Here is a 17,333-nt window from a genome sequence, read left to right as displayed (position 1 = left end):
TATTTCAGCAAACTTATTGGAAGTACTCAAGGGCATTCGGTTCTAACTTTTCTAATTCTAAATCTGTGATCACTCTGCTGCTGCTGCTAAGTCGCTTCAGTCGTCTCCGACCCTGTGTGACCCCACAGACAGCAGCCCACCAAGCTCCCCCACTGAGCGATCAATTTATAACCTGGGCAGAAGCTTGCTTCTCTAGTCAAGTAGAAGCCGGGTGCCTGTTTGCTCAGGTGCTCTTTGTGACCCCATGGACTGTAGCCCTCCAGGCTTCTCTGTCCATGAAAATTTCCAGGCAAGAGTACTGGAGTGGGTTGTCATTTCCTCCTCCAGGGGATCTTCGTGACCCAGGGATTGAACCCGCATCTCCTGTGTCTCCTGCACTGGCAGGCAGATTCTTCACCAATGAGCCACCTGGGAAGCCCAGAAACTGGTTCATAAACTAAACCCTTAAAAGACGCTTACTCCTTGGAACGAAAGTTATGACCAACCTAGACATATTGAAAAGCACAGACATTACTTTGCCAACAAAGGTCCATCTAGTCAAGGCTATGGTTTTTCCAGTGGTCATGTATGGATGTGAGAGTTGGACTGTGAAGAAAGCTGAGTGCCGTAGAATTGATGTTTTTGAACTGTGGTGTTGGAGAAGACTCTTGAGAGTCCCTTGGACTGCAAGGAGATCCAACCAGACCATCCTAAAGGAGATTGGTCCTGGATGTTCACTGGAAGGACTGATGTTGAAGCTGAAATTCCAATACTTTGGCCACCTGATGTGAAGAGGTGACTCATTGGAAAAGACCTTGATGCTGGGAAAGATTGAAGGCAGGAGGAGAAGGGGATGACAGGGGATGAGATGGCTGGATGGCATCACTGACTCGATGCATGTGAGTCTGAGTGAACTCCAGGAGTTGGCGATGGACAGGGAGGCCTGGTGTGCTGCAGTTCATGGGGTCACAAAGAGTCAGACATGACTGAGCGAGTGAACTGAACTGAACTGAACTGAACTTGAGTGTAAGTGAATTCCCCAGAGCGTGATGACTGAGGCATTAATAGAGCCAGAGTGTGATATTTCTGGGTTACAGAACACCATCAAGGTTTTTTAAATTTTATTTTATTAAAATGTAGTTGATTTACAATGGAGTGTTAATCTCTACTACACAGCAAAATGACTCAGACACATATATATGTATTTTTTCATATCTTTTTCATTATGATTTATCACAGTATACTGACTCTAGTTCCCTGTGCTATACAGTAGGGCTTTGCGTTTATCCTTCCTATATATAATTGTTCACATCTGCTAACCCCAGACTCCCAATCCATCACTCCCTCACCCACTTTCCCCCTTGCCAACCACAAGTCTATTAAGTTTATTTGTATTTTCTTTAGATTCCACAAGCAAGTGAAATCATATGATTTTCGTCTCTCTCTGTCTGACTTACTTCACTTCCTATGATAATCTCTAGGTCCATCAGTGTTGCAAAATGGCATTATTTCATTTTTTTATGACTAGGAAATATGGAGAAGGAAATGGCAACCCACTCCAGTGTTCTTGCCTGGGTAATTCCATGGACAGAGGAGCCTGGTGCTACAGTCCATGGGGTCGCAAAGAGTCAGACACAGCTTAGCAACTAAAACACAGTATTCCATTACATGTAAATCTACATGGCTTCCCGGGTGGCTCAGTGGTAACGAACTCACCTGCCAACGCAGGAGATGCGAGTTCGATCCCTGGATTGGGAAGATCTGCTGGAGGAGGAAATGGCAACCCACTCCACTATTCTTGTCTGAAAAATCCCACGGACAGGGGAGCCTGACAGGCCACAGGCCACGCAGTTGCAAAGAGTCAGACATGACTGAGTGACTGAGAACACACACAAAATCCATATAGTTTGTCCCTTCATCTGTCGATGGGCACTTATTGATTCCATGTCTTATCTATTGTAAACAGTGCTGCTATGAATGTTGAGGTGCATGTATTATTTGAATTAGAATTGTCTCCAGATATATGCCTAGGAGTAGGATTGCAGTATCACATGCCCACGCAAATCAGGCTTTTTTATTTTTTTAATTGTGGCAAAGTGTTAGTTGCTCGGTCATGTCTGACTCTTGGCCACTGCATGGACTGTATCCTCAGTCCATGGAATCCTCTAAGCAAGAACTCATTCCCTTCTCCAAGGGATCTTCCCAACCCAAGGACTGACGCCAGGTCTCCTGCACCGCAGGCAGGTTCTCTACCAACTGAGCCAGCATGGTGAAAGTCACAGAGCATAAAGCATGCTACTTTATCCGTCGTTCCCTGTGCAGTTCAGGGCACTAAATGCGTCCGCGTTGCTGTGCAGTCTCACCATCATCCATTTCTGGAATGTTTCACCCTCCTAAACTGAAGCTCTGTCCCCAGTAAAGACTAACTTCCCACCCCGCTGGCAGCTACCAATGTACTTTCTGACTGTGAATTTGACTGTTCTAGGTCCCTTGCATCAGTGAAATCAAGCAGCATTCGTCTTCATCTGGTGCCTATCGGAGCGCGTTTCTAAGGTTGGCTTGGTGTCTGTCCTGCAGGCGGTCTGCACGCATCTTCCCTTGTTCCCTGTGCTCTTCAGCTGGTTCCCTAGCGATCTACCTGATACACGCACGTGTGAGTCCCAGACTCCCTGTTCACCCCACCCCATTTTCCCTCTTCGGTGCCCATGGATTTGTTCACTATGTCTGCTCTCTAAGCAAACAGGTCCATCTGTATCATTTTTTCTAGATTGCATCAAGGTTTTAATAGCAGCTAGTGATGCTCCGCCTGTAAAGCTAGACAACTGGCCTCATTATTTCTGAAAACACCTGTCAGCTGCATCAGTGACAATCCTGTGGTGATTCAATTCCTTGAAATTGCCTTTCCTGAATGCAGACAGGAGGCCTGTGAATTGAAACATGGCTTTTGCAGCCTCAGTCCTGCGTCTGGTTCACGGTGTAAGGGTGCAGTTGGGAGCCATCAGGGTGACATAAGGGTGCAATTGGTAGTTTCTGTTAACTCCTCTGGATTCCCCAGCTTCCACTCAGTGTGCTAGTTGTCTCAAAGAACCAACAGAACTGGGCTCCAATCAAGCCTGGTTTTAGGTCAATGGGCCTGAAAAGACTGCTTTAAATGAAGAGGTTTAATAGACTTAGCATTAGTACACAAATGCAACTTCATGAAGTTATCTTCTCTAATGACACAACAAATGAATTGCTGCTTTAAAAACCTGAGTGGTAAAAACCTGAGTGGTGAAGACCACATTCGTTTTTACACATCTGTCTAAGTTACATGCACTTAACCATGGAATGAAAAAATTAAAGTTATAAGAGCAGGTACCAAGTTATTGCCAACTATACACAGAGGAAAAGGACAGTGATAGTGAAGTCCCAGCAGAGAGTCATTAGAGGAAAGCAGAACCATCAAGACAGTGAACAAAAAGTGAAACGAAAGCTTTCTTTCAAAGCTGGAACGCTCTCCTGGGGGTAACGGTAAGGTGTGTGGTTGTATTTTTTCTGAGTGCCCACTGCTGTGCAGAGTAACCAGCTGGGTGCTGGAGGAGGTCGGGGGGCAGCTGACTGTTAAGGATACAGGGCTGTGTTTTCACAATTGTGTGGCTGTGCCACACAATTTTATCAAAGTCCTGATGGACCTTAGTGTTTGAATCGACTCTCATTTCCCCGTTTTGAGATTAGACTAGCCCAAAGAGGAACTGGTGGCTTTAGGAGAACTGCTGAACTTTTTGTTTCAGCAACAGCTTTCTTTCCCATCAGTTCAGTCTGCCCCAAGCCCGCTGGCCGCAGCTTAGGACTGGTGGGTCAGGCCAGGGCTGTCTGAGCCATGAACAGCTTCAGGAGTGCCTTTCTAATCTGGGCGGTGGCAACATGGGCTAAAACGGACACATCTTGGGGCGCGACCGATGAGGCTGGGTTTCAAAATTGCAAGAATGCCTTAAAAGTGCCCGTTCTGCCTGTCTTGCCCGGAGGCGGCTGGGATAACCTGCGGAATGTGGACATGGGACGGGTGATGGAGTTGGCTTACAGACACTGCAGGACCACGGAAGACGGGCAGTACATCATTCCGGATGAGATCTTCACCATTCCCCAGAGGCAGAGCAACCTGGAGATGAACTCCAAAATCCTGGAGTCCTGGGTGAACTACCAGAGCAGCACCTCCAACTCCATCAACATGGAGCTCTCTCTTTTTTCCAAAGTCAACGGCAAGTTCTCCCTTGAGTTCCAGAGGATAAAGACCCTTCAGGTGAAGGACCAAGCTGTAACTACCCAGGTTCAGGTAAGAAACCTGGTCTACACAGTCAAAATCAACCCAGATGCAGAGCTAAGCTGGGGGTTTAAGAAGGCGCTCATGGACATCTCGGAGCAACTGGAGAACAACCAGACCCGGATGGCCACCTACTTGGCAGAACTCCTGGTCCTCAACTACGGCACCCATGTCATCAGCAGCGTGGATGCAGGGGCCGCGCTCATTCAGGAGGACCACATCAGGTCGTCCTTCCTGCAGGACAGCCAGAGCAGCCGCACCGCCGTGACCACGTCCGCTGGAATCACCTTCCTGAACATCGTGAACTTCAAATTCGAGGAGAACTACACCTCGCAGAATGCCTTCACCAGGAGCTACCTCTCCAACCGAACCAACTCCAGAGTTCAGAGCATCGGAGGACTTCCATTTTACCCAGGCATCACCCTCCAGGCCTGGCAGCAGGGTGTCACCGGCCACCTGGTGGCTATGGACCGAGCTGGCCTGCCTCTGCATTTCTTCATCAACCCCGAACGACTGCCTGACCTGCCGGGGCCCTTGGTGAGAAAGCTGTCCAAGACGGTGGAGGCGGCCGTGCGCAGGTATTATGCGGTCAACACCTACCCTGGCTGCACGGATCTCAGCTCGCCCAACTTCAACTTCCAAGCCAACACTGACGATGGTTCTTGCGAGGGGAAGATGACCAATTTCTCCTTCGGGGGAGTTTACCAGGAATGCACCCAGTTCTTGGGGAATGAGGTTGTCCAACTCTGCCAGAACCTGGAGCAGAAGAATCCGCTGACTGGCAGCATGTCCTGCCCCTCTGGTTACTCCCCAGTCCAGCTGCTGGCCCAGACCCACGAGGAGGGGTACAGCCACCTGGAGTGCTCACGCAAGTGTGCCCTCTTCATCTTCTGCAAGACCGTGTGTGAAGACGCGTTTCGAGTAGCCAGGGCTGAATTCAGGGCTTTCTGGTGTGCAGCCAGTGGCCAAGTATCGGAAAACTCGGGGCTCCTTTTTGGCGGGCTCTTCAGTGGTAAGAGCATAAATCCTCTGACCAATGCCCAGTCGTGCCCAGCCGGCTATTTTCAACTGAGACTTTTTGAACACCTTAAGGTATGTGCCTCTCAGGACCATGAGTTGGGATATAGATTTTCTGTCCCCTTTGGTGGGTTCTTTAGCTGTGTGGTGGGGAACCCCTTGGTGGATTCTGCTGCATCCAAAGATCTGGGGGCACCTTCTCTAAAAAAGTGTCCGGGGGGCTTCAGCCAACACCTAGCCCTCATCAGCGATGGGTGCCAAGTGTCTTATTGTGTCAAAGCTGGGCTTTTCACGGGAGGGTCTCTGCCTGCTGTCAGGCTCCCTCCTTACACCCGGCCACCCCTCATGAGTCAGGCGGCCACCAACACTGTCCTGGTGACTAACCCCGAGACGGCCAGCTCCTGGATTAAAGACCCCCAGACCCACCAGTGGAGGCTGGGGGAGCCCCTGGAACTTCGCAGGGCCATGAGAGTGATCCACGGAGACAGCGAGGCTCTGTCTGGAGGAGCAGCCGCAGGGCTCACCCTGGGGGTGACCGTCGCCCTGGCAGGGGTCATCTCCCTGGCCATCTACGGTGCCCGGAAGTCCAGGAAAAGGGGATACCAGGCCCTCCAGGATGAGAAGCAGAGTTTGGCTGCAGGCGCTGCCGTGAATGGAGATGCCCTTGACCAAGAGCAGGCACAGAGCCCTGCTTAGACTCTCCCAGGACACCGCTTCCCTCCTCCCTGGTCACGCCTTCAAGCATGGCTTTCATCTCTTTCTCTCTCCACTCTGCCCTTCTAAGTACTGCTGGGTCAAGTGCGACAGAAGGCCTTGTGGGACTGGGGCTTTCTAGGTCTCTGGGCCAGGAAGTAAACAGAGCCACATGGACAATGTTGGGAGAGGGGTTGGAGGGCAGTTGTGACTTTTTAAGTAAAAGTCATCCTAAAACTTGAAGGGGTCGTCTCTTCTCAGTGTGTACCATTTTCTTCACCTGAAAGCTTATGTATAAGAAGGACAAGGGAGAATGTTCATATTTGGATTTGAAGGTGTATTTAATGTGAGGTCAGCCATGGTTTCCAATTCATGAGCTCTAAAGATGTCTTTAAATGTTACCCTCCCACTATTTTGTGTTTTTTGAAAGCTGTCTGGATTTCACACTCCCAGAAAAGCCCCTGGAACACACAGAAGGTCCTGCCTGGCTCTCGCATTCCATTTTTGAGGTACTGATGACTGCGTCATCTCCTCTGGACCATCTCAGCATCCTCTGAACCAGGAGATGGTGTCTAGACCAAGCCCACTCTTTTCAAGCTCCCCACAATTAAGACTTACTGCGACCAGGCCACTCTTGGACTTCAGACTAGTGTCGTAAAGCCCTCAGAGAACACTTTAACATTTAAACTTCTCTTAGGAGGTCAAGGGAGAAGGGGTGGTTTGGAGACCAGCAGTGAGTGAAGAAAGGGTGAAAGCTAGAAAAGATTCTGGTGCTCTTGGGGAACTGGAATTCTTACCCACAACCAGCTGCCTGGCTTCGTCCTCTCAGCTTATGCTAAGTGGGGCAAAGAAAAGAGCTGCAGGTTTGGCTAGATCAAGCATGACTCTCTCATGTTCTGTTACCCAGGTACCATCCCTCCCTCATCCATAGATGACCATCCCCCCTTTCTATTCTCCCATCACGTTCACACAACCCACATCAATGCACACGTACACATACCCCACATTTCAAAATTTTTCTGGGGGTAGAAGGCAAGAAAGATGCAAGAAATCAAAGTGAACCTACACCTAATTATCATTTCATCCCCCAAATCTGAACAAGATAGAAAAAACCCAATTGTGTACCCCGTTCTTTTCTTTTCTCCAGTGGAAAGGAGGTTGACATGATCAAATAAGTGTTCTTAAATGAAATGAAAAACGACACCCAGCATCATTTGTGGCGCGTTTATTTCAGTCCCACACTGGCTCCCCTGGGACACCTCATGGGATGCATGATTGTCACCTGACATTTGATGCTTTGCCTAATTTTAAGAATGGTCTCACCTAATTGTAATTATTAGGGTGACTCCATTAATAATCTGCACCATATTTTTAAAGCTATATTTTTCTTCACCAAATCGAATGTCATGGGTGAGTTATCCTCTCTGAAGGATAATTTGTCCTGTCCTCATTTAACACCTGCAGTCACAAGTTTGGCTTCTACCAGGTCCTTCTGGGAGCTTGAACTGTCCCAGATCGTGGGAAGACAAGAGGGAGAGCATACAGTCACTCCCACTACGATACAGAGGCATGACTCACAGAACTGGAGCTGAGCTCTCAGCCAGACAGAGATTTCTACAACCTCTGTACTAAACCTCTGCTTCTTAAGCATTAATATGCCTTCCCTTACCTCTGGGGGTTTTGTGGGTATGTTTCAGCCAAGCTGACCACTTTCCTGCTGATACTGACTTGCCTGTGAGTTCTTGAAGAATACTGAGTGGGATAAACAAAGTATACCTTTAACCTCTGAGACTTTTAATGTACTAACAGCCCACTGAAATGTAAAGTTCTTCACCAACTTATACTTCTAACAACGTTGCACATAAATATGTATTAAAATGTGTACTTGAGGAATGTGTTCTCTATTCATCCACAGGAAATCAGAATGAGACAGCCTGAGGTTTGCATTCATCAAGTCCCTTTACAAAATCCAAACCCTGATGGGGTTGCATAGGTTCTGCTCTCTGAGTCCTGCTTTCTTGACTGGCTAGCTCAGGTTGGAGTCTGTGGAAACACTGACCCAGACTTCCAGGAAAACCACACTCCACAGGCTGTCAGAAACAAGGACACACTGGCGTGACAAAAGCCCCTCTGCAATTGCATTTTATCTTTGTGTTCTCATTCGAATCGGGATTTGAAAAACTGGAGGAGGAAATGGCCACCCACTCCAGTATTCTTGCCCGTGAAATCTCATGGACAGAGGAGCCTGGTGGGCGACAGTCCCTGGGGTCGAAGAGTTGGACACCACTTAGCAATTGAGCACATCTGAAAAACACAGCCTGTAAGCTATTGAAACATACCCGATATTGTGGCCAAGTGAAGGGAACTTTAAGAAGCAAACACTCATGGTTTTTAAGATGGTCTTTCCCCTACTGTTTCACTTGTTTCCCCTGCCAGGTCATCTGTTTCTTTGGAGGAACAAGAAGTCAAAGTAGGTTACTTGGTCAAATGTGTGGGTAAAGAAGATGTAAAGAAGAGTAGAAAAAGGGACTCTCCCGTTCAGTGGAAGGGCTTGCGGTTGCTCACGGACTGGGGGAGGTTCCCCAAGTCCTCACCGGTAGGCGATGGACGGAAAGCAGGCTGAGGACAGTTTGCGGTTGTTTGCCGTTTATTGTTCCGCACGTAAACCTCATGAGCACCAGGTGGCGATGTCCACTCACAGAGCAACACCAAGGACTTCAGAACACACGTTACAGTGATTTACAACAGGACAGTCACCCGCTCTCCCCCAGAACCACCCCCCCCCCCGCCCCGCTGCCCCCCATCAATGCCAGGGACCACAGACCAGGAAAAGAGGACAGGGCCCTCCCTTGTACCACACAGGACCTCCCCCTCAACCATCCCATGCCCACACCACCAGGACGAGCATTGGACCAGGCGTGAAACCACAGAGAAGTCCAGGCTTCCCAAAAGGGGGATGAAAACAAAGGCAACTACTTACACACACACACACACACGATCCACCTTTCACACACACACACACACACACAAAATCCACCTTTCACACACACATACACACACACAATCCACCTTTCACACACACACACACACACGATCCACCTTTCACACACACACACACACACACACGATCCACCTTTCACACACACACACACAATCCACCTTTCACACACACACACAATCCACCTTTCACACACACACACAATCCACCTTTCACACACACACACACACACGATCCACCTTTCACACACACACACGATCCACCTTTCACACACACACACACGATCCACCTTACACACACACACACACACACACGATCCACCTTACACACACACACACACACACACACACACACACACACGATCCACCTTTCAAGGGATGGGCACTAACAGGGTTTGTCTCCAGTCCCACGTGTCCTCCCCGGAGACTCAGGAGGGGAGAAATGAGGCTGCTGGTGTTGACGATGAGAGGGCGGGCGTGGGATTCCCTGCATGGGGCAGGGAACACAGCAGGGCTTCCGGCGGGAGGACTTCCTGCGTGCGAGTGATGGATGCACAGGACCTCTGCCGGCGGGGGTTCTCGCCCAACCCAGGGCTGTACCTTTTCAGGTTGGCATGAGAGAGGGCAGAGGCATGCCCCTCCCACCCCCTTTGCCTGGCACAGTGTTAGAAGGGACATGAACAGTTCCTTCTGCCCAGAAAGTCCCACTAGAAGAGCAGCAGATGAGGTAGCCCCTGCGAGCATCTTGGGAAGAGACACAGGCCATCAGTACTCTCAGCATCCTGAGAGGGGTAGGCTGGAAGGTGTGAAGACGACTCTCAAAGAGGTACCACCTGCCTGCCTTTCCCCTGTGGCCTCTTCTCTCTGCCCTGGGCCCGGCTCCTTCTCCACCCGCACCTTCTTCTGCCCGACTCAGGGAAATCAGTCTCTCCGCACGGCCCTCTGCCAGTTATCACCCTCCCTTCTTTCACCACCTCTCGCCACACCGCTCTGTCTACCCGCCGGCTCCGGGTCTGTTTTCTCGTTCCTGTGGGTGAGGAGGCCGGAGGATCCTGGACAAGGATGCTGAAGGAGGGTGGGGGTGTAGCCGGGCTTATGATGAGGCCTGTCTCTGGCACAGGGTGGTCCGGCAACGGTCATGGGCTGACGTCAAACGCTAAGCGAGGGCGAGAGCCCTTCTCCCGTTGAGTTCGGATGTTTCCTTCCCGGCTGCGGCAGGAAACTGCCCTGTGGTGCGGTGGGCTGGGGGCCAGTCTCCTGGTCTGCTGGTGAGGTAAAGGACTGATGGGTGAGGCTGGAAGGCCTCCTGCCAGAGCGCCCTTCGCTGGAGCTAACTAATATTCCCAAAGCAACTTGGCAACTAACACTTTCATGTCTTCTGCCACGTGGAAGAGGAGGACGAGCTCAGCACCAGTGCCTCCCCTCCTCAGAATGTCTGCAAGCCTGAGAGCAGGACACTCAGAGCTGACCCTTGGAAAAGCTTGGCTGCCGCTTCTTACTTCAGTACCGCGTCTGAAGGCTTTTCCATTTTTCCAGCATCGAAAACCTTCCAAATACTATGAAATATATGTGCATATATATATACATATATATATATATATGTCAGACCCCCAGACACAAGGTATATAAATTCGAATTAGGATCCAGAGCAACTTCCCCCAAACACGGAGTTCAGAGAATCCACTTTCAAAGGGGGCAGAATTGGGGTTCCCTTCTTCATCCCCCATCTCTCCTCCCTGACCCCCAACTGTCTCCTTCATGGGAGCCGAAGGGAATGTGGGGGACAGGCAGGGTCTTGGGCCACAACCCTGCCACAGGTTGGACTGGACCCCAAGGTGGTCCCAACCCTGCTAGGAAAGGGCTAGAGGCTCCCTCATGTGCTGGGCCAGCCTGTCATTGCAGAGGAAGATGAGGGTCCCCGCACACCTCCAGGCTCATTAGACAACGTGCATGGAGACCCGCTGAGGTCCTCGTGGACCAGCTCAGATCCCACCTTGCGAGAGATATACAAAGGGGCCCGTCCACCCTGCCCCCCCGCCCCCAAGCACAGCCCTGTCTCGGTCTGGGTTCATGTTGACTAGGGGACGGGTGTCAGACAATGAGGCACACCGACAAACCGCTGCCTGGCTGTTTCAGTCCCATCAGAACTGGGGTCTGACAGTTTGCAGAACCAGAGTGTGAGATCACGATGGGACCCTCTGCCGACCTGGCCCAGCGGCAGAGCCTGATCCCGCGCGGCGCACGCACACACACACACACACACACACACACACACACACACACACGTCCACGGATGGGACGGAGCCCAGCCTGGGCTCCACTCACAGTGACTGGATGAATCACACGGAATCTTTGAGCTGGTCTGGGATGAGTTGGAAGAGTTGGGCTCCTCTCCCTGAGGACTAATTCAGATGCTAAGTGGGACGCAGGCTCTGGCCTGATCAGAGAGGGGCGGGAGACATCGCGCCCCAGAGAGGAATCCCAGAGTCCCTCCGTCTGCGTAAGAGAATCGGATGCCTCTTTGGACAGGGCAGAGGGGTGAGCGGGAGGCGGGAGCAGCCAGGACCGCGATGGGAGCTGAGATGCTCCCGGAAGCCCTCGCTGCCCTCGCCCCCTCTTGGTGAGAAGCACTTCCTCCCTGTACATCGAGGCATTGGTTGCCGATGCCGCAGCGGTTCACTCCTCTGCCTCTCAGTCTTGCACAGTGAGAGCGCCGCACCTCCAGGGGATGAGAGAAAAGTAGAAACTCCGCTCTCCAAGCAGAGTGGAAGCAGCGAGAAGCCAGCCAAGGCGGGCGCCCCTGGCTTCACAAGGCCAGGGTAAGAGGTGCCCGTCCCCCACGTGTGCTGACGGTGCCCCCTGCTGGGGGCTGGGGGTGGTGTGAGGGGAGGAGTCCCTGCCTGCCCAGCTCCGACGCTCCACGGGAACAGGCGAGGGCGGCCCTCACCCCGTCCCGCGGCCCCTGCGTGTTGGATGAGGTTTGTGAATGACATCCCCTTATTCACTCTGGCTCCCCGCTGTGGCCGAAGGATGGGAGATGGAGACGGCACAAGGGGCTCGGGAGGGCACGGCACCAACTTCCACCCTGACTCTCCCTCCTTCCTGCCCTGTGGTTCCCACACCCCTGCCACCCCGAAGCCCCATCCACCCCCCTCCCCCAGCTCAGTCCTTCTCCTGGGCAGCGCTGTCCTCGGAAATGCCCTGGGCGGCCAGCTCGGCCAGCACGTTATCCAGGTAGTTGGCATCTGGGTAGCCGTGGCCAGTGAGGTTAGAGCCGAACTCTGTCTTGTGATGGACTTCATTCCAGATGACGGTGTCTGACTCGCCCGTGGTGCTGGACGTCCCGATGGCGAAGATAAGGCGGCGATCCCAGGCCACGAGAAGCAGCTTCAGGACCTGAGAGAAAACAGGGGAGATCAGTGCTAGACAGGCTGTGCTGGTCAAAGGCCATCCGCAGGGAGAATGCCTCCCCTGCCCTGGGATCCCAGCCCTGCCCACACCATGTGCTCCAAGAAGCACAGGGAATGGGCAGGAGCTGGGAAGTGAACTCAAGGACCTGGCAGGTTCATTCTTGACTCTGTCACGGACAAACTGTGTGGCCTTGGGCAAGTTACATGACCTCTCTGAGCTTCCAGCGGTACCACTTAACCTCAAAGGTTGTGAGCGTCTTAGGGGGCCCCACATGCAGAGTGCTTTCACAGCAGTGCCTGGTATATCCACTCAACTAATGTTAGGGCCCAGCATCTCCCACGCTAAGTCGCTTCAGTTGCGTCCAGCTCTTTGTGATCCCATGGGCCGTAGGCCACCAGACTCCTCTGTCCATGGGATTCTCCAGGCAAGAATACTGGAGTGGGCTGCCATTTCATGCTCCAGGGGAGCTTCCCGACCAGGGATCGGACTCACATCTCTTACATCTCCTGCACTAGGTAGGTTCTTTACTGCAAGCACCACCTGGGAAACCAGCATCATAGCTGCATTTTAAAAGCTGGGATCTAGGAATTTGAGGCTCTAAGGAGCAATCTGAGATCTTCTGAGCCATGCCCACCGCCACCAGCACCAGAGTGTGGCCTTAGCTGACTCGCAGCTGATGCTGTGCAGTGCTTCTCCAGGGCCATGGTAGGCATGTCTGACCTCTTCCAGGCCATTTCACAGTTAGTTTTTCGTCCGGTCCTCATAACCACCTTTGGCTGTGAGGCTCAGATGGGAAATCTAGCACCAGGTCTGGCAGGTGCTATCATTACCTCTGAGTTATGGGTGAGGCTCAGAGAGGTGTGAGGACATGCAGAATGTTTCAATTCAGCTACACTGAAAAACAGTCTTGGTTGAGGAGGACAAATGCCTGACACCCTGACCAGTGTGAAGAAGGCACCTGATAAAAATGCATTGGGTTCAAAACTGAACAGCTGTAAACAGGGTGTGAACTGGAGGTGAGGAAACTTCATGGTGATCTGATTGGCAGGGGCTTCCTAGTGGCTCTGAGGTAAAGAATCCGCCTGCCAGTGCAGGTGATGTGGGTTTGATTCCTGAGCTGGGAAGTTCCCACAGGCCTCAGAGCTCATGAGCCATGACAATTAGGAGCTGCAACTGCTGAGACCTTGTGCCCCAACGACTGCAGCGATGGAAGCTCCTGCACCCCAGCGCCCATGCTCTGCAACAAGAGAAGGCACTGCAGCGAGAGGAAAGTCTGTGTGGTGAAGAGCCAGCTTGAAGACCCAGCACAGAAAGAAAGAAAGAAAGAAAAGGCTGGAAGATGCTGAAGCTAAGAGCCACCGCTTCCCGGCCGCTTACTGGCCGAGTGCCAGGCTCTGGTCCACCTAATGGTCCTAAGCCAGGCTCTGGGTCACCTGATGGTCCTAACAGCTGGCTACAACAGGATGCTCATTGTCCCTTCTCCGCGGAAGAAGAGAGCAGATGTGTCTGGGTCATGCAGCTCAAAAGTGCCAGAGCGGGCCCAGACTCAGGACTGCCTGCCTTTACACTCTGGTCCCGGGCACGACTCTGCTGACCCGCGGGTGGGCATCAGGATAGATCTCACGGAGGGGATGCTTGTGAGCTGAGTCACAGAGAGCGGGGAGGATTTGAGGTATATGAATAGAGAAGAATGTACAGGCGCAGGAAAGACATATGGTCCAAGGGGTAGGTCATTGTTGCCAGCACACCGGGCATTTCACAAAATGCTTATTGTTATTGCTGGTTAGTTGTTAACCTGCATCCGGCTCTTCGGTGACCCCATGGACTGCAGCCCGCCTGGCTCCTCTGTCCATGGAATTTCCCAAGCAAGAACACTGGAGTAGATTGCCATTTCCTTTTCCAGGGAATCGTCCCAACCCAGGGATCAAACCCACATCTCCTGCCTTGGCCGGTGGGTTCTTTACCACTGAGCCACCAAGGGAGCCTTTCACGAATGCCGTATGCGCTAGCGGCTCAGCTGTGTGCTACTCGGCGACTCCTTGACTGTAGCCGCCAGGCTTCCCTGCCCATGGGATCCTCCAGGCAAGGATACGGGAGTGGGTTGCCGTTTCCTCCTCCAGGGGACCTTTCTGACCCAGGGATTGAACCCAGGTCTCCCGCACTGCAGGCAGATTCTTCACAAATGCGAAGAAACTCTTCACAAAAAACAATTCTGCATTTAACTCTGACAACATCCTGTCCACAGAGCTAGAAATTGAATCCCACTCTTTCAGAGATTAGGAGACTGACACTTAAATCAACCTCATGTCCATTTCCCACATGCGCTAAACGGCAGGACTAGGATCCGAAGCCAGGCTGGTCTGGCTTCAAAGCTTACACTCTATCACCTCACTCTGCAAAGGAACCCAGGGTGAGGGTCTGAGAACAGCAAGCACGGGGGGTTAAAGGCGAGGAGCTGGTGGGAAGGGAAGATTCAGACCCAAACTGTGGGAGGTCCTGTCTACTGAACTGAGAAAGCCGTCCTTGTAAGGAAAGCCATCCTAGCAGTTTCGCGTTTTTTTCTCTCACTTTATTTCTGTTAAACGAAGGAGACTGACATGAGAAACTGTTTTAGAATCACTATTCTGGTGACAGATAACTAGTTTGGAGGATTAGGAAAAGATTCAAGTGGTTCCGAGGGCAGTGTAGGGAGGAGTGTGTGTCTCAGGGCTATGTTCATGCGCCCAACGTGGTTCCAGGGATACAGAGCACAGTAAGTCCCCGAGATATGAGTGAGTTCTGTTCCGATAGCGCATCCGTTTAAGTCCAATGTGTCTGTAAGTCCAACCCAACTAACACAAACAGCTATACAGTACTATACCATAATGTTAGCTTATAATGCTTTCACACAAATATTACATAAAAAACAAACAAAAAATAAGGAAAACATTTTTAATCTTACAGTACAGTACCTCGGATGTGAGAGCTGGACTATAAAGAAAGCCGAGTGCCAAGGAATTGATGCTTTTGAACTGTGGTGTTGGGGAAGACTCTTGAGAGTCCCTTGGACTGCAAAGAGATCTAACCAGTCCATCCTAAAGGAGATCAGCCCTGAGTGTTCATTGGAAGGACTGATGTTGAAGCTGAAACTCCAATACTCCAGCTACCTGATGTGAAGAACTGACTCATTGGAAAAGACTCTGATGCTTCGAAAGACTGAAGGTAGGAGAAGGGGACGACAGAGGATGAGATGGTTGGATGGCATCATCGACTCAATGGACATGAGTTTGAGTAAACTCCGGGCGTTGGTGACGGCCAGGGAGGCCTGGCGTGCTGTGGTCCATGGGGTCGCAAAGAGTCGGACCCAACTGAGCAACTGAACGGAACTGACAGCACCCTGAAAAGCATAGTATGACAGCTGGCACACAGAGGCCGGCATCGAGTGGACAGGCAAGAAGAGTCCCTGATTAGAGGAGGGAGAGGACGTGGGAGGTGGTGGAGCTGAGGGACCATCAGCAACAGGAGACGGGGGGCGAGCTGCAACGTCACTCATGCCTGATGCTGGTGGAACCCACACTCGCATCTTGGAAAGTTCACAACTTGAAGGTTCCCATGTAGGGGACTTAGTGTATGTCATTAACACAAAGAAGGAGATCTGGCGGAGAAACAGCTCTTGGCAAGGGGATTCACATTTTAACCACAGGACTTGATGGTGGCTGCAGGTCTCGGGTGTAGAGGCTTGCTGGCTCTGGGCAAACAGGTTCCAGGACTGCCCCTGACGACTAATCTGGGGACACTGCACTGGGCACCTCCTCAGGATGACGTGGTTGACTCTCTTGTTGTCCCAGACTCTCCGCTTCTCCAGCTGTGAGTGACTGTAGGCCCGCTTTTTGCTGAGGAGCCTCCTGGTAAGCAGGACACCAGCTCCTGGTCTGGCTTGCTCGTGACTTGCGGGAGCCTATGAAAGGCATGGGGCTTCCCTGGTAGTGCAGATGGTAAAGAATCTGCTTCCCAATGCAGAAGACGTGGGTTCAATCCCTGGGTTGGGAAGATCCCCTGGAGGAGGAAATGGCAACCCACCCCAGTATTCTTGCCTGGGAAATCCCACGGACAGAGGAGGCTGGCAGGCTATAGTCCATGGGGTCACAACTTAGAGTCAGACACAACTTAGCATCTGCACAGCGTGAGCAGAAGTGACAAGCTTCAGGGGGAAGCTCTGATGGGATTGCAGAATCCACTCGGATTCTCTCTTGGTCCTCTGCCCCATTCCATGGGGAGGGAATGGACCTGGGAAGCAAATCTCTTTCTCCCTGAATTTTAGAACCAGATCCTTGAAAGCTGACCCACAGCAGCCACTGAGCCATAGTCAGTAACACGCAAACTGTATGAGAAATAAATGCTAGCTGGAGGAAGCCACCGAGATTTAGAGGCTGTTTGTTACGTGCCATGACCTAGAGAGCTAACCAAGACGCACCTCTTGGCCAATAAATCAATAGTTCTTTTCGCTTTTGAGATCAGGAAAGGTTTTTAAAAACCTAGCGATTTTTCTGGGCTTATCGGCAGAAAAAATGAACATGAAGTTGTAATTCTAACTTTCAAGTTCATAGAACCACTGAAGCCTCCCCCGGAATCACTAGGAATCCAGAAACCCAGAGACTTTTCCCTCTGCTCTTTTGGGGAAAGTCAAAGTATTCACTGACTGAGTCCCTGGTGGCTCAATGGTAAAGAATCTGCCTGCCAATGCCAGCAACTTGGGTTCGATCCGTGGGTCGAGAAGATCCCCCGGAGAAGGAAATGGCAACCCACTCCAGTATTCTTGCCTGGGAAATCCCACGGACAGAGGAGGCTGGTGGGCTATAGTCCATGGGGTCACAAAAAGTCAGCCATGACTTAGCAACTAAATAACAACAAAAATCTTCATTACAGAAAACATTAAAATGCCACAGATTAAGATCCC

At 51.5% G+C, this 17,333-nt stretch overlaps 2 protein-coding genes across 2 annotated transcripts in view; one reads left to right on the top strand and one right to left on the bottom strand.

The window, feature by feature from the left end:
- The first annotated feature begins 3,838 nt into the window (after positions 1-3,838).
- LOC128060994 (macrophage-expressed gene 1 protein) lies at positions 3,839-5,992 on the top strand. Its single transcript, XM_052653357.1, has one exon. The coding sequence runs from the start codon at positions 3,839-3,841 to the stop codon at positions 5,990-5,992; it is 2,154 nt and encodes a 717-aa protein (XP_052509317.1).
- Positions 5,993-12,148: 6,156 nt separating this feature from the next.
- The window catches only part of DTX4 (deltex E3 ubiquitin ligase 4), a 37,742-nt gene continuing 32,557 nt past the window's right edge, over positions 12,149-17,333 (bottom strand). Inside the window, exon 9 of the mRNA XM_052653059.1 lies at positions 12,149-12,382. Within this exon, the coding sequence (XP_052509019.1) occupies positions 12,149-12,382 (234 nt within the window). The remainder of the gene's footprint in view (positions 12,383-17,333) is intronic.

Source organism: Budorcas taxicolor, chromosome 15 (assembly GCF_023091745.1).
Source record: "Budorcas taxicolor isolate Tak-1 chromosome 15, Takin1.1, whole genome shotgun sequence".
Classification (NCBI taxonomy): Eukaryota; Metazoa; Chordata; class Mammalia; order Artiodactyla; family Bovidae; genus Budorcas; species Budorcas taxicolor.
Note: the sequence above shows the minus strand (reverse complement) of the source record. Positions and strands in the feature narration are given on the sequence as shown.